The 25,949-nt window shown below is 41.2% G+C and overlaps 1 protein-coding gene across 1 annotated transcript; it reads right to left on the bottom strand.

The window, feature by feature from the left end:
* Window positions 1–22,947: 22,947 nt before the first annotated feature.
* LOC147438974 (uncharacterized) lies at window positions 22,948–23,145 on the bottom strand. The gene has a single exon (XM_086484536.1). The coding sequence runs from the start codon at window positions 23,143–23,145 to the stop codon at window positions 22,948–22,950; it is 198 nt and encodes a 65-aa protein (XP_086340662.1).
* Between the last annotated feature and the right edge of the window lie 2,804 nt (window positions 23,146–25,949).

Below are 25,949 nucleotides of genomic sequence, written 5' to 3' on the forward strand. Positions count from 1 at the left end.
CTAGCTTAACCAATATTCTAGCTTTTTCTCCCCTGGCCTTCCCCACATTAAATGATCAGTTTAATATGAGAAAATCATTTAGGAGAATTAGATATTTATTATTATGACAGTTGGATCGACGTAGCAAGGGGGGACAAGATTTATATAGCACAAGAGTCGCATCCATTTCGATCGATTGCGCTAGGTGAGTGGATAAGGCATGGGAGCGTGTAGGGACAGGTTAGGGGTTCGAGACCCGAGCAACAATCAATGGGGAATTTTTTTTTTAATCTGTGTAGGTGGGATCAATGGTGGATTAAACCCTCAGAGTAGACCCCACTACTTTCAGCGTCACTTATAAACAAGGCCTTCCTAGGGAGGTGTTAATTAGTGACGAGGGGCTCCAAGCAATGATACCCCCACCATTCTTGTGGCCAGAAGACCTGTACGCGGGGCTCCGGTCGTTGGTTAGGCCATCAGCCGTGCGAACGAACGCAGTGTGAGGCTCTTATGTGCGCACTATGTGTGACTCTGTGCATGATGTATCGTAAGGAATCTCCAACCTTGCGCATGTTTTGCTGTAAGGAGTTCGTGATGGAGTGGAAACACGAAATGTAGCGATAAGAGGAACATCGATGAGGGAGCCTTCACAACAGTAGTAGCTATAGGTGGATCGTGTTGCAGGAGGAATAGGCATGCACATCGAGCAGAGTGGGGGGGTGGGGGGCGGGTATTTTTGAGGGGGCTCTTTGTCCGAGGCTCTATTGGCCTCTCTCTCTCTCTCTCTCAGTGCAGAGCTAGCGTTTTTGGAGAATGAGGAGGCTTGAGATCCTGAACCTAGGCTCCCCACTTGCCTCAAGCACCACTACCTCAAGTTGAGGACCCTTCATTGCTCTGCCCAAGTAGGGAAATCGTCATCGCCCAAGCTCGGTCAACTTAGGGATGCGAATGATGCTTCTTGTAGAGCTTTTATGCATTTATCACACAAGTGTTTCTTTTGTTGTCGAGCAAGTCATCTACAGGTAAAGAAGATCTAAAAGTGTTTTCTGAACATGCTTCAAAGTGTGTATTTAAATGGTTGTTGTTGAATGGAAACATGTTTGTATGTGAGTCTCACATATAGAGGTGTGTTTGGTGAGCACTTTAGTATTTTCTTATATATATGTAGAGAGAGAGAGAGAGAGAGAGAGAGAGAGAGAGAGTGGGTGCGTGTAGTGATGGTTTAATGTAATTAGATATGTACTAGTATGTGACACGCACGTTTCTTCAGTCAAAGAAACAACACCTCTATTCTCAAGGGGCTATCTTCTCTTTCAAGTGGAACACTATCAATAGTCTCTTCCTACATGTATAATCTATCGCATTTCTAAAAGTAAAGCATGACGCAATCTCTTGATAGATTCTAACAAACATGAATATCTATAAAATACCACAAATATCACCTCTATTCTCATATGGCTATCTTTTGTTCCAAGTGGAACACTATCAATACTCTCTTTCTACATGTATAGTCTCGTGCATTTCCAAAAGTGATGCATGATGCGATCTCTTGATAGATTTTAACAAAACATGAATATATGTAAAATACCACAAATTATTCTTTGATACCAAGCTTTGGAGCTTCTCATAGACATTATTTTTCACGAGATTTTTTATGAGGTGCTAGCCCTTGCTCAACAAACATAGGAGTGCTCTACTTTTATTGAGAGAGAGAGAGAGAGAGAGAGAGAGAGAGAGAGAGAGAGAGAGAGAGAGAGTCATCCTTTTGGTCTATCTTTGTCTATCAATGCTACCAAGCTTGATTATGCAGATGAGATAAGTTAGGATGGTGTGAAAAGATGGAGTGGGTTTTAGAATCGGTTTCAACAATGGAAACACAATTCGATTCAATGTATCTACTCCACTCTCTTATTTTCCACCAAGTCCAAAAGTACAAATTGGGTAAGTCATCAAGTTTTAAAATATGAAGGCCCAAAAAAGCTTCACTATGTTATTATAAAACTTTTCATGTCTAAGAGTGGAGTTGTGAAAAGATTACGGCTCATAGTTTCCAATATACCCCACGAGAGCTTCAAGTTTCAAAGAGATGAGTTGGCTTTTTTTTAATATCAAGAATTTGATTGACCATTCCATCTATGTTGCTCTCTAATTGCCTCGTTTGCATCTCTATCTATGTTTTGTGCCCAAGCATGGTATCAATGTACATCATCAACTAATCATGACAATGCATAGGTAGCTTACTACAATAAGGTGCACACTATTTTTTCATGTACACTTTCACGCCATATTCAACTTAAAATGTGATAGAAATGAAACAAAAATAAGGTTGCTCAATTGTTTATTTTTGCAAGATTTTCCGCCACCCATTATGCTAATCTGAAGGACGTCGTGCAAAATTGAGGTTGTGACCTAAAATCATGCATGTCATTAATATCTCTCTCCCTCTCTTCCAAAATTACAAAAGCATGTTCCTCTTTGAGAGAGCAGACTTTGTTCATATACATGGTTGAGCCTATTTCGTTATGCACAATCTACACAACCAAATGATCAAAACCCTAGAGTTATAGTTACTGGGAAATGGGGAAAGCCTAAGCTCAAACTAGTGAACTTTACCAAACTTATGAAGAGTCATAGGAAGAATGAGAGGATTTACGCAGTAAAGCTTAACCCTAAAGAGAAGAAGATAGATTCACCCAGACCCGAATGGATAACATAATTTGATGATGTATTTTTTGAGAAACTTTCTCAGTTATCACCTAAGGGTGATGTTGATCAACCAGTTTCTTGTAGGCCTTACAAAATGTTAGTACTTGAGTCTGTGAAACTCAAGGAGTAGTCTTTGTAGTGATTATCATGGATTGAACCAGGTAGCAGTCAAGAATAAGTATGCAATACCAAGGATTGATGAACTGCTTGACCGATTACATGGATCTTCTATCTTCACAAAGATTGATCTTAAGTCAGGGTATTACCAAGTCCGTGTCAAGGAGGAGGACATACCAAAGACATGATTTAATACTCATTTTGGACATTTTGAATTTATAGTTATGCCTTTTGGACTTACTAATGCTCCTGCAACTTTTAATTGTCTTATGATCAACGTGTTTTGAGAGCATCTTGATGATTTTGTTCTTGTTTTCTTTAATGATATCCTGGTTTACTCAAGAAACAGAGAAGAACATGAACAACATGTGCGGCGAGTACTTGAACTTCTCCATTAAAATCAACTTTATGCCAAACGTAGCAAGTGCACCTTCTTCACTAACAAGGTGGAATATTTGGGATTTATTGTATCCAAGGATGGTGTTTCTATTGATACAAGTAAAATCGAAGTTGTCATAGCTTGGACTACACCGAAATCAGTACAAGAAGTACGTGGCTTTCTTGGTTTAATAGGGTGGTATCATACATTTATTTAGGGTTATGCTAAGATTTCATCTCTATTGACTTATATGCCTAAGAAGACTAAAGTGTTTACTTGGAATGAACGTGATCAAGCTAGTTTTGAGAAACTCAAAGAAGCTTTGGTGAATGCTCCCATACTACAACTTCCAGAATTCTCAAAGACATTCACTGTGCTCACTGATGGAAGTGGACGAGCAATTGGTGGCGTTCTATCTCAAGAATGATAACCAGTGGCTTATGGATCTTGTTACATACACATGAGTTAAATTATCCTACACATGACTTGAAATTATTGGCTGTTATGCATGCTCTTAAAGTATGGCGACATTATCTTCTTGGGAGGAGATTTGAACTACATACCGGCCATAAAAGCCTTAGGTGGATCTATACCCAACCCGATCTTAATATGCGGCAATGAAGATGGATGGAGTTGTTATGCGAATATGATTTTGGAATCAAATATAAACCCGCGAAGGAAAATCTGATGGCCGATTCCTTAAGCAGGAAGAGTATTGTAACGGCTGTCATAACCTCTACTACTTCTTTAATTGACCTTATTTGGGAGGTATGACTAATGACCCGTATTACTTAAGAATCCAGTACTTGATGATCTTAAATAATCGCAAGAGAAGCAATAAAGTCAAATCAAAAGCTTTCACGTTGAAGGTGATGACCTTTACTTTGGTAACCGTCTTTATATTCCAAATCAAAGTGGAATCAAGCCTTCAGATATTACAAGAAGCTCATGATATACCTATAGCAGGACATCTAGGATACATTAAGACTTACTCTATTGTAAGAAAGAGTTTCTTTTGGCCAGGACTAAAGCGTGATGTGTTGAACTATATTACAAGATGTTTAATATGCCAACATATTAAAGTTGAAAGAATTCGATACCCTGGTACTATTGATGCTCCACAAATGAAATGGGAATGCATATTCATGGATTTCATTACAAGAATTCCTACATCTCTGGGGTATGATTCTTTTTTTGTGGTTGTTGATATTCTTACAAAAATGACTCATTTATTTCCAGTCAAGACAAAAACATTTACGGCTAAGGATATAGCTCAGGTCTTCATGAAAGGTGTGATCATGTATCACAGTTTACCTCGACAAATAATTTCTGATCGTGATGCGAAATTCACCTCTAATTTTTGGAAAGCCTTATTCTCAGGTACAGGAACCCAGTTAGCCTTTAGTACTGCTTATCATCCTCAAATTGATGGGCAAATAGAAAGGACAAATTAAATCATTGAAGACATGTTGAGAGTTATTGTATGCATGAGCAGAGTAAATGAACTAGATATTTGTATTTGGTTGAATTTGCGTATAATTCATCATTCCAACGCTCAATTGGAATGTCTCCTTTTCAAGCATTGTATGGACAAGAGTGTCTTACTCCACTCAAATGGATAGACCCTCTCATACAAGTTCAAGCATCCAAATAAATGTTGGATGAAATGCAACTGCAAACCGATCTTATACGGCACGATTTTAAGACTGCTCAGGATAGATAGAAGAGTTATGCGCTGATCCAAAACCATCAACCAGACTTTCTGAAGAGAGCAATATGGTATTTTTGAGAGTGAAACCCAAACGTAGTTCCTTATCAATGGGTAAGTGTAAGAAGCTAAGTGCCAGATATTGTGGACCTTTTGTAATCACAGAGCATATTAATGATCAAGCTTAGAGACTCTTGTTACCACCACACATAAAGGTACATGATGTTTTTCACGTCAGTTTACTCAAGAAGTATGTACCTGATCCACATTCTTGATGATTCTCTACTATCTACATCTATTGATGGAACTTTTGAAGTATATCCCAAAGTAATACTTCAGAGCAAAACCAAGCCTCTACATAACCGGACCATTATTGAACACCTTGTTAAATGGTCAACGTATCCTCAGGAAGATGCCACTTGGGAACATGATAATGTAATGAGACTAAATTATCCACACTTCATGTCGAGGTGAGAACACCTTGAATTTTTCAAGTGTGGGAGGATGTAAGATCCCCAATTTTTGGGTCTCTTCTAAAAATAAGAGCTTCTCATGATTTTTACTGCTTTTTAGTGAAAAGCGAGTCCGCTTTCTTATTCTAGTGGGAAGAGGGAAACGGGTGGTTCAATTTTTTTAAAAAATTACTTTTTTTAAAAAATTTTATGCTATTTTTAGCTTTTCGTGCTTTTCGGTGTTTTGAAGAGCAATATGCTTTTTATGATGACCTAAACGTAAAAATATTAATTTTAGTTTCCGTCGGATTCAAAAATGATCACCCAAAACAAAAACGGGACAAGACAGGATTTTTACGGCGAATACTTTTATAAAAAGCGGTACCCTAAATACACTAGGGCATTACGAGAAATTCAAAATTATGTTAGGACATTACGGTGTAGCATAGTCTAGCTACAGTTTCCATTAGTTGGCCAGATACTACTTGGATGGTCAATTTTGTTGTAAAAATTGATTGGTAAGTGGGAGAGTTGACCACCAAAAGCAAAGCCTTGTTTTTAGAAAAGTCCCAAAAGTTGTGGAGCTATTCGTGGGAGAAGAGGTAGCACTAGTTATAGCTTGGGGCACACTCCGAGCAGCTGCAAAACCTATAAATTGGCATAGAGTGTTCAGTTTTCAGTGTCGTCTGTTGCATCTACTACCGCAAGACTATACGTATCTATTATATGGAGTGGTGTAAGCTCTTCATCACCATCTCCATAAGCTTTCTCTCTCTCTCTCTCTCTCTCTCTCTCTCTCTCTCTCAGGACATTGTCTCTCTACTTGCTAATTATCTTCTCTCTCATTTCACGGTGTACGCGCTCTCCGGAAGCTTTCGTGGTAGATACCTCTACATAGCTCTCATCACCGCTCTCTTGCAGCAAAGCAAGAAGCCTTTCGACAGCCCTTGATCGATTCTAAAGCATGGTGAGAAGCTTTAAACTCCATAGCCATCATCTCTCTCTCTCTCTCTCTCTCTCTCTCTCTATGTCGATTTTCTACGTAGTCACCCTCTCGGTGATTGTTTTTTGCATATGAGTGCATGTATGGATTAACTGAGTACATACAAAGTTGACCCATTATTATTTCATCATGTTTAACACGCTGATTTATGCACATGATGCGTTTATGATCGCGTATGTGCATAAAAAGCGCTTTTTGTTTCACGTTATAGAGACAGTAGGGACACTATTTTGGTCATAAATCACAAACCGTTATGAATCAGCCCAAACCCATTTTACCAAAGATAAAACACATCATTTATAACATTTTCTCTCTTATGTGTCATGTGAAAAACACGTACGAGCTAAGAGATATGGTCAAAAAACAGTTTGCTACCCACTATATAATCACAATTTTTGACTCCAGGCTCCTTGTAGAACCACTATATAAATTCACCGGATGGACAAACCCACTTAAGCAATTTAAAATCTTGATGAAACTTGATGATAAATAAATGTAGGTCTCCGTTATCATTTTGGGAATGCGAGTTATGAATCACTCTATAACCAGTTTTACCTACACGGATAGGGGTGCTACCAAGGGGGGTACCATATGACGTCATGAGTTGACCGAGCTGTTTTTATATGTTTTATGGTTTGTTTTGGTGAGTTGAATTCAATCATTAGATGTCCATAAAATTATGTGGGAGTATATGGTTAAACATCCCGAACCGCATAGGCAGATATGAACAAAGTGTCTTTCTTTTGGGGTTACCATTTTTTGTGTGAGTACCATATGGTCAAAGTGATGTGATAGAGTGATAGTTTATATTATGGAGCTGAGCTTGATGGATTGTTTTGAGGTCAAATACTTTCAATATTATGTTTTGCATACTCCCGAAAATGCCAAAAAGTTGTTTTTTGCATATGTGTGAAGTTATGGTTTATGGTCGACCTAAAGGTCGGAGCTGTTTTGCATCATGTTTATGGTGATGGAATGTTATCATATGATGTATGGAAACTCATGGATTGATGTGGATGCCTCATATGCATGTTTGTGATCGCTTTCCACCTGTCTAGGTCAAAAAACTTTACCTTGGCCATTAGAGATGCGAATATGGCTAAAAATGCAGCCAATAAGAGTTTTGGCTGTCGGCTTTGAAGATTCACCAATCTACTCTATGCATGCTCTTTACCACCTTCTTTACAACGCCTGCCTTTCACCACTTGCGTGTAGACCGGTTTGGGTAGTGCAAGCTCCAATCTCCCCACCATGAGCAAGAGAGAAGGGAAGTTGGTTTATTGATTTGTGTATACATGTAGATGAAGCTTACTTGTGTGTGCATGCAAATATTCATTCGGAAGGAAGAAAGATAGCCATGGAAGTCGCAGAGAGGGAGGAGAGAGAGAGATTTGAATTGCCTTCATTTAGCTGATTCTACAAGTGTGTGTATGTGTGAAAACATCCTATGCTAGTATGCAAGAGGGAGCTTGATTTAGCTTGTATGAGAAATAAAGCAACGTGGCTTCTTTTTCTTCACTATGTCCAATTTTGGCATCCATAAGTTGACTTTATCAATTTAAATCTTCTATGCATCCTCCTCAAGCCATGTGATAATCATAATTATCTATTCTAAGTTTTGCATGAGCGCACACATTTTTACACCATCACAATATTTAACCAAGCAGATTAGTGTCCAACTACTACCATCCCAGCAGACTTCACTGCTAGTGTGATGTGGAGATACAAAGATAATTATTGTGCTTGCAATTGATGTGTTGCCATAAATCTTCCTAGCTACTCTTTACTACAAAGCTTTCCAATAGTGATAGTTATGTACATTTAAAAACGTAAGTGAAAAGAATTGTCGAGATAAATTTAAAAATCTCCTACCATCTCTTAGCCTCTTGACTGAATAATTCTACCATTAAAATTTACACATGCCTTTTGGGGATCTCACAAGATATTTTTCTTCTCTTGCCTATATCCACATAGTTCAAGCATGCCTTCTCTTAGCTATAGCCACATAGTTTGACCTCATCCATGTGAACTTTACCTAAAAGTGGGCAACACAAATATTCAAATCCTTAGACATGAATCTAAATCCTTACACCTATAGGGTTTCAAAAGTGGTGTCATTCTATATGTTCAAATTATTACACAAGAATCTAAATCAATAAAAAGGATCTAAATTCAACATAGATCATTGCTAAATTGAGTTTAATTGCTATAAGCTAGAGTTTTCTGGTTTTAAGTATGCATGATGTGTAGTGGTCCTTCCTATTAATTACAGTTATGAATCATTGTAGAAACTTCAATCATAGAATCTTCACTTAAAATTTGCAAAGATTTTCATTATCAAAGGAGTTTAAGATTCTTAGCATGGAACAAAAAAGAGTCTCATAACTTATTTTCTCTTTCTCCACAAGGGCATTATATAAAACCAATTATCTTTCTTCCTCTAACCTCTCAAGGATGTATAAATGCTCGACTATGGGATTACCATCCCAGCCTTCTTGACTAGGAATGACAAACTCTCAGGGCATAACTGCTTCTTGGCCATATACTATCTTGAACGATGATACAATAGGCACAGAGAGATAATGTAAGCTTTAGATCCCAATCAATGCGATGAGCCTCAACTATTTTTGTCAAAATAGAGATAAGAGTCTTGTTAGTACTCTCAGCTTGGCCATTGGCTTGGGAGTAATAAGATGTAGACTTTTGGTGGGATACCATAAAGCTCATGGTGAGTTTGTTTATCACCTCATTCATGAAATGAGTACCATTGTTACTCAGAAGTTCAAAGGGGCTCCTTGGGTGCCGGTAAATCATCATCGATTCCTGTAGGAGCTTCACCACTAGATATGCAAGACAAATGATCAACCACCATGACATGCTTTGTGTCGAGCCTCACGACAACGATGAAGTCAAACTCAAGAAGAATCAACAATCATCATGTAATTTGACCTGTGGAGCATGGTTTGTTTACCACTATATCAACGCTTGATGATCCACATAGAAACAATAGTAGCAAGAAATTAATATCTAAATTATATCCAACCCTTCTTACTCTATAGTGGTGTAGTTCATCTCGGCATTGTTCAATTGGAGACTAGAAAATCTAATAGGGTAGTCTAGGTTATGTTCTCTAGGTTGAGTTAGAACGCACCCAATAAAAATGTTCGATGCATCAATATGCACATGAAAGATTTCATCCCAATTCAGAATTTGTACAATTGGAGCACTTGCTAGGGCCTTCTTCAATAGCTCATAAGCATGGTCACAGTCTCTGGTTCAAATAAACTCGATGAGAAGCTTATATAAAGGACGAGCTATTTTAAGAAAGAATAGCATAAACCGTTGATAATAACCAACATGGCCATGAATCTCTAAACTTCCTTATAGTTGGTGGGTGGACATAGTTCTAGAATGACTCTAATTTTGCTATCATATGTGGAAATCCCATTTTTGGACACTATATGCCCTAAAATAACCTTATATAATTTGATATACTACAACATATTTCTCTTTTGAAATCAACAAAGAAATATTTTTTATCATTTTAAGCTCCAAAGCCCCTTGTGTGTGCTAAAAGGAAATTTCGCATGCAAGTGGCTTTAAGCTCGACAAGTGGCAAGCAAGTGGATGAGCATCAAGTGCTTGGAAGCAAGTGCCACAAGCAACGAGCTACAACAGTGTACACACACATCTCAAAGACCGACAAGGAGGAGTTCACATGGGCATAAAACACTACAACAAAATAAGGTGTCATCGATGCGGCGCGTCGCTATACGCGTCGCTGTGAAACCAGTCGCTATTTGCGACGCAGGTATAAACGCAGATTGCCACGCATATAGAGACGCAGATTGCCATGCATATAGCGATGCAGATTGCCACGCACATAGCGACGACCATAACAGAAAAAAATTTTCTTGGGCAGAGGGCAGGTAGCTTGGCCTGTGCCCAGTTAAAAGATGGGCACAGCCACAGTCAGACTTCCTGCCCTCTGCCCAAGAAAGCGAGCAGCACCAAAATATCAACCATGCTCCCGCACGCAGAAATTTCGGTAGAGTTCCCTTTGTTTTTACATAAACTTTTCAAAAAAAACCATATCATGTATACGCCTCCTACATGCTATCCATGTAGGATCTCACATGAGATTTAAGGCCAATGAAAGACAACCGTACCAACTGAAAAGCATAACCATAACTTAAAAGCATAACCATAACGAACCATAACCATAATTTAAAAGCATAACCATAACGAACCATAACCATAATTTAAAAGCATAACCATAACTTAAAACCATAACCGGCTATAACCACTTTGATCAAAACCATAATGCAGATAACCATAACCATAAACAAAATTAACAATAACCATAAGCATAACCAGAAACAGAAACAATAACTGTCTATACAATGATAATGACAATAATCATAACCATAAGGGAAACAATAACTGTCTGAACACTAATTGTGTGAACAAAAAAGAGACACAGAAGCGTGTTTGTGTCTCACAAAGAATATATATGAAATCTGGTCCACTAATGACTAGGCGTCGCAACCTGCACATAGGACAACTCACAAAATTAGTATTGATATTACTTCACATATACTGACTTAATTAAATCAACTTACACATATTAACGTCTCACCTCAAGCGATCAGTGAGACTGTAAGGCCTCCCAGTCTACAGGCTCTCCTGAAGCTTCAAGATCATTCAGTACTTCATAGATACCTCTGCGATATCCATCTGACTCCTCCTCGCGTGTCGGAGCTCGATGCATCGCAAGATTTTGCGTTTATACAAAAATCAAAGTAATAAGAATACATGATTCATCGCGTTTTAAAAAACGCCATAGTTAAGATTGGATTAGAAACTCACAAACTCATAGCGAAAGGTGTCGAAGCCTCCGCTGCCAAGATGAGATGTCCCCCTAGTCATCTGTCGTACCTGCGCGGCCTCACGCTGCTGTCTGAACCGCATGGCCGCTGTCCGCTCATCCTCCTTGATCTGCAGCCATGTCTCGTGTGGGATGCCCGAAGGCTTCGGCGAGCCGGTCCTGAAAGCCTTCCGAGCTGCATCTCGTCGATGTTTCAAGGTGTCCCGTGCAACACCCTTGATCCACCGCACCGGAACAGCGAAAGAACCCGGAGCAGGCTGGTACTCTCTCAGGATGGTCTCCACTATGTAAGTGACTTTTTTCTTTTCTTACTGATCCCAAGACGTCAGAATGCTGGTCGAAAACTGCAGCTCCACGAGCTGGCGAATCCGCTGTTGCATCTCAGTCCCGACTCTATCCATGTCAATAGAACCATCTCCCTGTACAGTATAGAGCTTGGAGTCACTAGGATCGTGTGCCCCCCAAGGTGTCCGAGGTGTGCCAAGAGGTGTGTCGAGAGGTGTGCCTGGGTAGGACGGGGGTCGTGAGCGAGGAGGGGTCGAAGCATCTGTGGACCCTCCTCCACAGCAATAACCACCTCCACCTGACGATCGCCGAGATCGGCGAGTACGCCTGTGCTGCGGAGATGAGGACGTACCCACCTCTGCCCCACCCCTAGGTGTCGAAGCGGCCGTGATGGGAGAAGAAGGCATCGTACCCATAGGCGTCCTGAACCCCGTAGGCGTCCCCCCCCTAGGCGTCAGACCCTCATGTGTGAAGCCTGGAGGCGTAGTACCCGTGCCTTTGGGTACCCAGTACTGAGAAGCCTCTGCCATCTGAGCAGGCGTCATCCATGTAACGAAGCCCATGAATGCATCTGCACTCATGGAAGCGGGATCTGGAATCTTGTCTGCCATACTAAAGTTCTGCACAAAGAAAGTAAAATAAAGCATCATAACACAGTTGTTTAAATTAACTTTAAGCTTAACTTTAAATCAAAGTCTTCACACAAACACTTACAGGCCTAGGCCTCGATGAGTGAGGCATCATCGATAAGATCTTGCACCGTATCATCGTCTATCTCTAATTGCAAACATAACTCTGCCCCAACTCGTTCTGGCAGATTGTCTTTATCCATTGCATCTTCATCTACAAGTGTCAATTCTGGCTCGTCTGCGTCATCCCTCATATATCTGTCAGCTTCCTCTGCATACCTTCGTCCATCTCATCTAATGTCACAGTAGTATGGACGTCGTCTGACTAACTTTCCTCCAGGAGATCTTGCCCTTCAAATACTTGTTTATTTCTTGGAGCAACCTGAACCACAAACCACCATTATCGCTCTCGAGGGTCCGGTACAAAGACCACTTGCTCGCAATGTTCGGGGAGAGCAAATGTGTCGCTCGCATCTGTCCAAATCTTTGTAGAATCTATTTGCACAAGTTTGTTTCCATCTCTGCGTACCGTTACATTGCGACCAGAAGTAATCACCTTGAACCACTTCACATCCAAAAAAAACATCTCAAACCGCCTGAAGCTTACTTTCAGGATATCTAACACCAGACCACAGTAATCCAGGTTGCTAGTGCTCTCATTCGTGTCTCTAGCACTGGCCCTGCTCTTTTGCATGAAACTAACCATTACCCCACTATCAAACGTGTTTCTTCTGCTGTCAATTTGTTGTGTTCTGAAATGCTTTCCATGCGACCACAGTGCCATGTATGTATGATACTTCCAGTCACATCCAATAGCCAGCTCTTCCTCTTCTAGAGATATGGGTTCTCTGATCTGTCGAGCTGCTCTCACTGTCTTGTCCAACCATGCCATTGTAGGGAATTCAGGTAGAGGAGCGAGATAGTCTGGCAAGGGTAAGCCTCTAGTCGTTCGACTTCGCCTGAAATCCTGTCGCTTTCTCTTCTTCGTACCTTTCAAGCCATTTTTGCATCGGCGCTGAATTTAGTATACAGAACTTCATGATCTTTTCTCTCATGGCCAGGTTCATTTTCTTCGGCACCCCTTGCCCTTGCGGCTCCTCTCCCACCAGTCTTGCATCCTCCTCATCGCTCCACAGTCGAGGCATTTCTGGGTCAGAAACGGATAGAAATTCGGTCATCCCTTTTCACTTGTCGCTCTTCGTTTTTTAGCAATACCCATGGCGCTCTTGGAAGTTTTGTCTGACCAGTTGCATTGGTGAAAGGCCACAGCTCTGGCATCTTTCCAACCGACTGCAAATCATCTCGTGAAGCTCGATTGTCTTTCATTCCCATGATTGTCTTCCAGAGGAGCTCTCCCACATTCTTGAATATATGTATTGGATCTAGCAAATGGTTAATTAGTAGATCACCCCAGTACGGCAACGTGTGGAGAATGGACAAACGTTTCATTCCTGGAACAGGTTGCCCCTCATGTTGCTCCCATCGGCGACGCCACTCTGGTACATGCATAGGACAACATTCGACGCGACCAAGCTGGCCTTCGCGCAAGTGATGGCCATCTGGAAGATAACGGTGGTGGCCTTGATAAATTGTCTTTCAAAGAGAGGTAGAATAGCGCACATCCAAAGACTGCCCGCAAATTGGACATGCATTGTATGCCGAAGTCGTTAGTCCTGCATATATCAAACCATGAATCACGCCAAGGCAAAGGGCTTGCGAATAACGAGAATTTTGTAAATCAATAACCATTACCAGAAGCTTCTCCGTATCCTGGCCAATCATGCATAGTCCACATAAGAAGTCCATGGATCCTTGCATGTTGTTGTCCTACTGGTTCAACCGCATCTGCTATGTCGATCCCATGCCATAACTCCTGGAGCTCGTCAACTAGTGGAGCTAGATAAACATCCATGTTTTTTGCCTTGAACTTACCAGCTACAATCAAGCTTAAAATCAAATGACCCTTCTTGATAGCAAGCCACGGCGGGAGGTTGTAATTGATAAGGTACACGGGCCAAGTGCTCCATGACGAGCTTCTCAAGCCAAATGGATTGACTCCATCCATTGCCATGCCCAAACGAAAATTGCGTGGTTCACTCTTAAAATGTGGCCAGGTATCTTCAATGTGCCTCCAATCCTTCGAATCAGCGGGCACCCTAAATGTTGCGTCAGTGGATCTATTCATAGAATGCCACCGCATCAACTTTGCAATGGAACCACAACGAAACATGTTTTTTATCCTAGGAATAATAGGGAAATGCCGCAACACTTTAGCTGGCACTGTCTCGCCAACTGCATATTGTTTGTAGCGCATTGCTCAGAACTTAGGACACGACAGACAATCTGCGAATTCATTGCAAAAAAGAACGCAATCATTTGGACATGCATGAATCTTGTTGTAGTCCAAGCCAACTGAGGTCAAAAGTTGCTTTGCGTCTGGCTTGGAGGGGGGCATTTCATTGCCAGCTCGGAGAAGTTGCTCCCGCAATAACCTGTTTAAGCCACATTAAATTAAAAAGCTCTCCGAGCACATCACCGTTGCAATCAAAAAATCTCTTTTGTAAATTACGTACCTAAACAAAGCAGTGACGCCATCTGACCACCCGTACACTGATTGAAGATTCAAAAATGCCAGCCAAGTACGAAGCACATATATTTTGGCGCCTTCATAGATTGGTTGACGTGCCAAGTTCCTCAACATGTCTTTAGGAGATGGGCGCATGGCTTCTGGTGCTGCTTCGTTCGCGTTCTCCTCGCTTGTCTGGAAGAAGGCATCCAGCATCTCCTCCATGCCGTCGTCTTTTGTCTGTAAGCCCTTTTCTGCTTCCATCCGTGGCTCTATATTGGTCGGACTTTCACGCATAATCTTTTTTCTCTCTCTCTCAGATGTAGGTGCTATGTCGCAGAAATCAATGCCCGTTCCGTAAGAGTCGTATCGCAGATTCTGTACGGTTTCTCTAGCAAACTCTCCGTACTTGTGCACATGCTCATTACATATCCTACGCTTGCGCAGGATTTGATACTTGCAGAGCGTGCACGAGCATGCAATCTTTTCCTCCATTTTAGTTGATGACGTTGCCATCTACAATGATTATGAATGTTGTTTTAATATATATATATATATATATATACTCCTCACAATGTAAACTACCTCGCATTCTCTAGTCTTGCCCAATCTCCGTACACCTCGGTCCAGAGGTGTACGGAGATCAGGACCACCGGGTCAAAATCTCATCTTTATTGGTCAAATCCTATATGGGTAGACACATACGTGCACTCCCAGGTGTACATGGCAATGCATGTAGCAGGCAAAACCCCTTTGCCTCTTTTAGTTCCATAGTTTCTTCTCTGTCTACGTACCCTATCTCTCGTTCTTTCTCTCTCGATCTCGCTCTCGCTATCTCTCTTTCTCTTTCTCTCTCTCTCTCTCTCTCTCTCTCTCTCTCTCTCTCTCTCTCTCTCTCTCTCTCTCTCTCTCTCTCTCTCTCTCTCTCTCTCTCTCTCTCTCTCTCTCTCTCTCTCTCGATCTCGCTCTTGCTATCTCTCTTTCTCTCTCTCTCTCTCTCTCTCTCTCTCTCTCTCTCTCTCTCTCTTTCTCTCTCTATTTCCCTATTTTCCTATCTCTCTCTCTCTCTCTCTCTCTCTCTCTCTCTATATATATATATATATATATATATATATATATATATATATATATAACTCTCTTTCTCTACTTACCTCTCTCTCTCTCTCTCTCTCTCTCTCTCTCTCTATCTCTCTCTCTCTCGCTCTCTACTTCCCTATCTCTCTAATGATCGAACGAGAGACTGATCTAGGGAGATCTAGACGCCCACGACTGTGGAGGACTACACAACATCAACAAAGGGTGCATCAGAGGATCTAGCTAGGTCACTTTGGCTCGACATGCACAACGCCCGGTCAGAGTACTAACCATGGAGGAGATCTACCTATCCCAACTAGCTCATTTAGCCGTTTTGTCCACACCCAGCAGTTTAGGATTCCATAATATTTTATTTTGTCATCTTCTTACTCTGACTTTGTATTAGATCCATCACATTGTAACTTTCTTGTCTCATGTCTCATAGGTCACTTTGGCCTTTCGAAGACGTTAATATAACATTTCATTTCATTTCTCTCTTTAATTTTTTTTCTTTAATTTTAATTTCCTAAGCATACATTAATTCTCTCTCTCTCTCTCTCTCTCTCTCTCTCTCTCTCTCCTACACACACACACACCTCTCTCTCTCTCTCTCTCTTTCCTACACACACATGCACACACCGCTCTCTCTCTCTCTCTCTCTCTCTCTATTTCCTACACACACACACATACACACACCTCTCTCTCTCTCTCTCTCTCCTCTACACACACACACACACACATACACACACCTCTCTCTCTCTCTCTTTTCTCTACACACACACACACACACCGCTCTCTCTCTCTCTCTCTCTCTCTCTCTCTCTCTCTCTCTCTCTCTCTCTCTCTCTCTCTCTTCCTACACACACACACACACACACACACACACGATGTAGAGGTAGAGAGAGAGAGAGAGAGAGAGAGAGAGGGGTTGGGGAGGGTGGAGATGGACATAATACTTGCGCAATAGGTTTCGGCCAAGACCCAAGTAGGCGAAAATGGCCCCTGCGCGCGGGTTTCTCTTTTTTCCCCCAAATTTTTTTGCGTCGCTATACGCGTGGCAAATAAAAGCCTTTCCACGCGTATATCGACGCACACTGCGACGCGTATAGCGACGTCCGCTAATGTCGTCGATATACGCATGGAAAAGCATGTCCGTCGATATATACGCGTCGATATCTTCATTTAGTGTTGTAGTGAAAGTGGCCAAGCTAGTGCTTGCAAAAGTGCCAATCGACAAGCGGCTAATCGTAGGCGAGTGAGCCTAGGTATTCCTTGGCATGAACCCCTGACCATCTCTTGACGAAAATAGTTACACCCCGACATGTCGAAGGTACGCTCTTCTTTAACATTGACATAGGCAGTTCTTCTTGATTTCCAGAGGAGTTACACGTGACATCGACATCGGCGACATTGTCTTTGACGACTTCCTAGATAAGTCATAGATTCCTCACAAACAGATTTGAGACACACACACACACTCCCAGATCTTGCAGACATGCAAACACACTCCTAGATCTGGCAGACATGCATACGTACTCCTGTTTGCGTTCGGGATTTGAACTACAAAATTGATTGTATTCTTGGGCGAAACACACATAGCTCAAATATGGAGTTGTGGTTTGCATACTAGTCTAGAGACATTTTCTAGCGGAGGCGAAGATTTTGGCGACGACTTGATAAGTGGTGCGTTTTTTCGATCGATGAAGTTTTTTCAGCTGAGGCATAGCTTTCAACATCGCCACTACATGTGGAGTTATTTCACAAGTTCTGGCTACGAGTTTTCTACCAAACTCTACTAATTTGGTGTGAACTTTTATTTTGTTTTTGTCATTGATATACTAGTACTCTTCTATGATGATTTTCTAGAGATTCTTGGCAGCCATTCATATGGTTTTGATGTATGATATTTGTGGTTCCTGAAAGAAGTTGCTCTTTGATTCTTGTGCATAGCCTAGTTGGATTTTGGATCTTGTCAATTGACAAGTTTCCACAGGTTGTTTTGGCAATGATTTTGCAATTTTGTTTTATGGTCATTGGCAATTGATTTGCACATGGTTTTAGCGCATGATTGATGCCCATTGTTCATGCATTTTGGAGAGCACTTTAGAGTGCCAATGAGCTCCCTTGAGAGCATTGTTTTTGCTTTTGCATTGATCGATCTTCTGGATTGTAGTATTTTTGGTGCTTGTTTAAGCACAGTCACTCCATTTATGTATGTTGCGTGTAGATTGCCAGTGCATGCATATTATGGAGTTACTTTAGCATTTTTCATTGGAATTGGGCACCATTTATGGTCTATGGTCATTTGAATCCTCTTTTGGAGACTTCGATGGTCAAGGATTTTCTCCCACTTTGCCATATTATTTGTGTTGGCAGGTTTTGTCAGTTGATAGTGGTCAAGAGCATCTCCCACTTTGGCATTTTACATGTAGTTTATGGATGAGACTTTGCATTGCGATTTCGCCCATTTTGCAGGGGAGACTCTACCCAATTTTCGATGAATTTCTCACCATAGTTTTGTCTTGATTTCCATAGTACTTCTTTGGATGCATTTGCAATCATTGCTTTGAGAAGATGATTATCTCTTGTTGTGGTCAAGATTTACTCCCAATTTGATGCATTTTCAATTAAGTTTCTTGTCATCATCTTGGATAGACACTACGTATGCCACTTGCTAGTCTATGGTTGCAACTCATAAGATCCATAGTTCTCAATCTTCATGATCTTTGAGATGCTGGCATTGAGGTCATATAGGGCACATTCAAGGACATTGATTTTGTCTTATGAGGCAACATAGGAGATCTTTGAGAGATGCAAGGAGGACTTTGGCACATGATAGGGAGACAGTTGCAGCACATGTTTATTGTCCGTGATGGAGATGTCACTTATGCTTTTGGTTTTCTCTTTCCTACTTGCGATCCTTGGATGGCACACGTTCTTCTCGTTGGTCACTAGATGGTGATGCTCTCTTCCATGTCATGCCATGTTGTGAGTCGTTCAACAACATTTCTGGTGGGAAATATGATGGAAAACATTCTTCTCGTTGGTTCCTATAGATGGTGATGCTCTCTTCCATGTCATTCCATGTCTTGAATGGTTTAACAACTTTTCTAGTGGGAGATACGATAGTGTGCGGATTGTTGATGGATTGATATATGACATTTAGGGAGTAAGAGATGCATGCTTGTCATTGCCTAGTGGCACATCCTTTACACTTTGCTATGTGTGATTTGTTCTTGAGCTGAGACACAATATTATTTCAGCAGGACAACTACGGGCTTGTGGTTGCTAGGTACTATTTTTTGAGTGGTCTTTCTAAATGCAAATGGGATCTCTTGTGTTAGCTAGAGGATCTCATAGCAACTTGGTCTACCCATTGCAAGTTTTTTATGTACAAGACGATAGCGTTTCAGTGATTTTATAATCATGTAGAGAGCAGGAGATGAGACATGTTTTTTCTATGGATTCAAAAGTAGTGCGGCTATGCTCTAGTGAGACACAACACGATGAGTCTGTGGTTTTTTAGATGGACATAGAGCAAGAGTTGCTGCATATTTATGGAGAGCTTCATTATGGTGCTATGTAGGATATGCCTACTGCGTCTCACTAGAGCAGCCTAGCTCTAGTGAGACACAATAGGGTGAGTCAAAGATGACAAACACATGCTCATGCCCAAGGCTGACATGGTTATGCTAGGACATGTGCGCACAGGTCCTATGATTTCGGAGATGATACAACCTTGTGTGACTATTCTTGGTGATGCACATAGTGTAGATAACATTGCCATAGATAGGTTGGTAGAGATTACATAGAGGTCATTAGCCTTTGGGCATCTCATGTAAAACATACAACGATCCCAATAGCTGGGGATCAACCATGCTGACATCACTAGAGAAATGGTGTGGACTGAAGATGAGGTGAGCCTTTCTTAAAGTCAAAATTATGAGTATGAGATAATTCTAAATCCATTTTGTATACAATGTGCAAATGGATATTACCTAAAAAATAGCTTTGTGAGAAAGCCGCATTGTTCATGAATACAACCAATTTTGTATGCTAATGCATCTATATGCATATGAAAAATATTTTCTAATCTGACTCTTTTTAAATAAGTGTTGTCACAAGAACATCCTTCAATTTTGATAAACTCTTGGCATTCATCATTCCATATAAAAGCAGTGATAAGACTACATAGAAGTTTAGCTATGATTGCATATATGTAGATACATTGTTTGTAATATTCACAATGACCCATGAACGACTAAATCTATGCTATATTCTTTATAGCATGCAATTCCACAATAACTTTTATCTTATCCATGTAAAGAAAATCCTATAAGACTTGCGAATTTTAAATACCTTTTTTAAAATGACCTACCTCCCTTAGCAAAGAGTGTACAAACAAATAATCCATGTAAAACCTCCAAGATATTCCTTGAAGGCATGGTCATTAGCCTCTAAAAATGTGGTTGGGGTATTGGTTAAACCAATGGTTAAACCAAATGTCATCACATGATATGCAAATATGTCTAGTTTTATAGCAAAGGTAGTTTTGTGTTGATCATGTATTGTGAGTGTTACCATGGCCCAAGCAAACTTTTCTAAGTGAACAAAAAATCAAGTGAAAGCTAGAGCTATCTCTGGTAAAGATATAAGTGAATTGGACTAAAAACTTGACTTTTTTAGAACATCTATTTAAACACCCATTTGGTATATGTCAATATATACGTATAGCATAGATTTTTGCTATCAAGAATAAGAATGTAATTGTAAAACTTTTTAGAGAATAAGATATAGCTTTGTGTTGTTATATTTGAAATCACCGCATTGACAATATAGACAGGAAAGTTGAATATGCTACAAAGAAAATCTCCAAATTCTTTTATTGCAACCTAGCTACAATTGTAGCCGCTCCAAAGCATGATACCTCACTATCAAGACTATAACTTGCTTGAGCGATAAACACCTATAGAAAAACATCAGAATAGTGATGGACTATTAAGCATTAAGGTTTTGGTCTAGTCGTATTTGTTACCAAAAAAGATATGTTCATGAAATAACATGGAGGGTCACTCTCTATCTCACTTTAAGGCAGAGTAAAAATTGCACATAAGTGCATGTGATGCACATACGCCCTTTCGCCAAGCACACTCTGAGAATATGATCAAAACACAAGCTTGAGAGAAGGATTCTCCACTCACATCTCTTTAAAGCACACCCATAAGATGTGGCTCCTTTGCAAAGCACCTTGCCATTATTATTGCAAGATACTATAAAGGATTGAGAGACATTTGAGATATAATGCCATATAAGTCATGTATCATTGACTCACATATCCTAAAAGATCAACAAAGGAAAATATGAGCTAGAGAAATAATTTGATGTTTTGACATCATTGGTTCATCCAAAATGCCCCAAAACCCTAAAAGAAATACAAATATGCCTCATTCTTACACCTAGAGAGAGAGAAAAGAGCAAAAATTGATCGAAAAACCCCTTAAAATAGTCTACATTAACACAAATTCTTTTGGGGGGGGGGGTTTTGAAGAGGGTGAAAAGAGCCAAAAACGCCAAAATTTGGGGTCTTTTGGATCAATGTTTTGCTATTTTCTCCCTCCTAGGTGTCAAAATGAAACATATATAAAGTGAGTTTTAGGGTTTTGGGGTGTTGCAATCTCAATAGTGAGGTCATTATTTCTCTAGCTCATACTATGTCATTTTCATGATGAACCTATGAGTTTTGTGCTTTTTGTATCACGTGCCTTTTAATTACTCCTTGGGTTTAAACATTAGTCATTTGAATATTTTATGGTCATTGAAAATATTGACAAAGTGTGATATTAGATGTTGATGTCTACATTTTACTTTGAGATAACTTCAGGGTCCTTTAAAAACAAAGAAAAAATCTTAGTTATGTTTGCATTTGTTACATAAGCAAAAGAGAGACCATAGCTTGCCTTTAGACCATAGCGTGCCAATGCAGGGATCTTATGGAAACCTCCTACCTTGTTTTTGGTTTAGTCTTTGAACCTCTGGAGAAAAAATTACTTGCTATAAGACCTTACGTTGACATAGATGAGTAGAGGCAAGCTATGAACCCCCTTTATTTTAATGTAATGTGATGGATGCATGTATAAGCAAGAAAAAAAAAAAACGATTGGAGGCTCACTCAAGGCTCCTAGTGGGTCTACACGCCCTCATTAAACGGAATCTCCCCAGATCCGCCCGCCCCTCTCTCTCCTCTCTCTTCCATCTCTCCTCCCTCTTCTCGCGCACTCTTCACCTTGCTTGTACAGCCATCGACAGCAGCTCCATCGTGAGTTTCCTCGAGCTTTGCACATGCGAGGCTGTCTCTTGCTTGAACGCAATGGCCTGCACTCCCCTTGTAGCGCTCTCCCTCTGTCTGTCTCTTCACTCAGAGCTCTCTCTCTCTCTCTCTCTCTCTCACACACACACACACACACATGTGCGCGTGCACGCGTGTTGGTCTGCTCCCATGGCGGCATAAGCTGGACTCTAAGCAGATTTCCAGAAAAAGCTCGTTCGCGAGCCCTGCAAAGACCTCTGAAATGGCTTTCACTCCTCCCCACCATGCTCCGCTCCCTGCACTCCTCATCTACATCGTCACTGTCACCTGAGGCATCCCAAGGCCTACGACATGCAAAACTCAGAGAGAGAGAGAGAGAGAGAGAGAGAGAGAGAGAGAGAGAGAGAGAGAGAGAGAGAGAGAGAGAGAGAGAGAGAGAGAGAGAGAGAGAGAGAGAGAGAGAGAGAGAGAGAGAGAGTGCCCTGCATGTGCCCAACCTCCCTCGTCGCGTCTGTGCTTCTGCGAATATTGCACTGACGCAACACCTGCCAGGTGTGACAAAGAGTTTGACTCTCCTCGTCGGATATTTCCCACGACGTTAAAATTCTCTTCTTCTTCTTCTTCTTCTTCTCTCTCTCCCCACCACGTGCCCCCCCACCCCTCTTTTTCCTGAAAGCCTCAAGAGCATCTACTTAGATTCCCTTTTAATCACCCAAACTAAAATTGGTGAGGCCTACTCAATACAACTACTGGGTCTAAGCGCTGTCATTAATTGGAATCTCGAGAGATCCCGTGAACCAGCCTCTCTCTCTCTCCTCTCTCTTCCCCCGCGTGCTTAGAAGCTCCACCGCGACTCAGGGCAGACACCTCTGAACAACACTGTTCTCTGGCTCTGCACATGCCAGGTCCCCTCCTGCTTGAAGGAAATCGCCTCCATAGCGACCCTTTTGCTGGCCCCCGTCGGCACTGTCGCACCCGCTCCAATCCACTCTGCGCCCTCCATTACCTACTGGGTCTACCCCAATGCCGCTGCCCACGCCAAAAACAACCATCGGCTCTCCCTGCTTCTTTCCTGCCTAGACATCCCATCTCTCTGTGCCCTCAGACATAGTGCATCTCTCTCTTCCTCTCTCTCCCTCTCTGGTCGACGATCGGATCTGCAACCTCATGCGTATCCTCCCCCTTCTCAACTCTGCACATACTCTGTGTTTGTCCACCTTCACCATTTGTGCGCTTCATCCCTTGGAGAGAAGCACAAGAGAGAGACCTTATTCGCAACACCTGCACGATTTCGAGTCCTTGCCGTAATATCTTTGACTTAGAGTCTCTCTCTCTCTCTCTCTCTCTCTCTCTCTCTCTCTCTCTCTCTCTCTACGTGCCATCACCTCCCTTTTCCCTCCAAAGCCAGAGCAGCATCTGTCTATCGTGATGCTCACAAGATTGAGACCCACTATATCCTCATTAATCAGATGCATGGCCTCTCTCTCTCTCTCTCTCTCTCTCTCTCTCTCTCTCTCTCTCTCACACACACACACACACACACACACACACACACACATTGCGCAAAGAAATCGACAAAGCCCTCTACTATTCCAAAGATGTTGCATTCGATATAATAAAAACTGTCGATGAAGAAGCGGCGATCGGAGACTCTTCAAAGGATAGTCTCCCTCTTTTGTTTCTACAGGTCGAGAGAGGCCTCCATCGCCAGACTTCCCAGCATCATGGAGCCCCATCTTTCTCTCCCTCTCTCTCTCTCTCTCTCTCTCTCTCTCTCTCTCTCTCTCTCTCTCGCGCATTGACCTGTTCCATGATACAACTAAATTAAAAAATCAAGCCCCTCTGTGGTACTGCTACTGACACATGGCAACGCTCTCTCTCTCTCTCTCTCTCTCTCTCTCTCTCTCTCTCTCTCTCTCGCATTGACCTGTTCCATGATACAACTAAATAAAAAAATCAAGCCCCTCTGTGGTACTCCTACTAACACATGGCAACGCTCTCTCTCTCTCTCTCTCTCTCTCTCTCTCTCTCTCTCTCTCGCTTACCTTTGAACCTTTAGAAGCATCTTTCCAGATTCTAGTTAATTCACCTGCTTCCGAAACTTGGCTGGGCCTACTCAATACAAGAGTCTAGAGGCTACCATAAATCATTTGATTAACAAAAGGAAAATTTTGTGGCTGGTGGAAAGCAGTTTGAAACATTTAAACCTTTTTAAATAGTGAGTTTTTGGTACAATCTCCATTCATCGTGCCATGATTTTAATTTTATTAAGTAGTCAATATCTAAAGAATTTGATGTATTCATTGTCTCGAGTCACTTAAAGCTTCCCTTACTCAAAAGAACTTGGTGGATGATGGGGATTCCTCATAGGGATGGGATAATTATCTCTAATTGTCGTAACATTTTCCTTCTTGAGAGTGACACTATAACACGTCGCGCAAAAATCGGCACATATATCAACGAGACAAAGTTTCTTTTAAAAGTAAAATGCCCTAGGATAAGCATCATAATAAACATCGGTATTGTAGCATCGGTATATGCACCGGTACAGGCCGTCGGAATATACGCTATTACATGTGCCGGGATAAACGTTGTTACTGCGCTGAAAATGTCTTCATATACCGACGCTTAATCTGAGGTCCATACCGATGCATGTACCGAATTTTGTTCCGACGACCAAACCTGTAATGTTTTTTTTTAGATAGAGAGGGTTGGTAACTGATGCTACATGTCCTGCAGCAACAGAAAACAGCTCCCTCTATCCAAAGGAAGAGTGCACAAGCAACCACACTCCACCTACAAGTTGACGCTAAAGAGCGAGTGTATACAAATTACCAAAACTGTAAAAGAACAAAACCACAAAATCAAAAGCTTAATCATGACAAGTTCTCAAAAGTATACCTATAACGTCGACTCCCAAACCATAGGCACAACGGCATGAAGATTTTATAGCCACAATAAAAACATGATTCGAAAACTGCAAAACCATAAACATAACCCAATTCCCATACCATAACCATTATCATAACTTGGTTGTCATACCATAACCATAACAACCATACCATCTCTGCACAACCATAACCATAACCATGATGTAATTGCCAAACCATTACCATCACATGCTTGCTATACCATCATTGCAAAACCATAACCATAACTTGATTACCAAACCCTAACCATACCATGATTGCCATGCCGTCATTGCAAAACCATAACCATAACTTGATTGCCATACCATGTTCAAAACCTTTGTTCCATACCATAACCATAGCCTCTGGGCTATACCATAATTGTGAAACAAATCATAATCACAAACGGAATGCAAAACCATAAACATAAGCACTACAAAGTTGTACATGTAAACAATCACTAAGTAAGACTGCAAGAAGACCACAACTACAAAAAAGACTGTACCAAGAATACTGTATCAAGATGACTGAGTAATACTGTATCCAGAAGACCCTCATGGTAATGCCTCCCAGTCGATGTCCTCTCCTTCCTCCTATAGCTAGGTCAAAAGGGCCACAAGTCCATGCTTGTACCCATACTTCTCCTCTCGACGTGTTGGAAGGTGCTTCACGGCAATCTTGCAAAATTATGGCTTAATCATGAGATAAATCTTCAAATAATATGTATATTTTCAATAATGCAAAGCATACGTATAATACTTACAAACTCATGTTGAAGGGTGTTGTAGCCTCCACTCCCAAGATGTGATGCTCCAGCAAACTCCAAACATGCTCTGGCTACATCTCTCTGCTGCTGAAATCTGTCAGGATTATCTTCTGTCTCTCGTGCAATCCCCGCCCACTCCTCTACGTCCAACCATGCCGGCTTTGGACTGATGGAATTGTAC

The sequence above is a fragment of the Adiantum capillus-veneris genome, chromosome 16 (assembly GCF_014529385.1).
Source record: "Adiantum capillus-veneris isolate H3 chromosome 16, ASM1452938v2, whole genome shotgun sequence".
NCBI lineage: Eukaryota > Viridiplantae > Streptophyta > Polypodiopsida > Polypodiales > Pteridaceae > Adiantum > Adiantum capillus-veneris.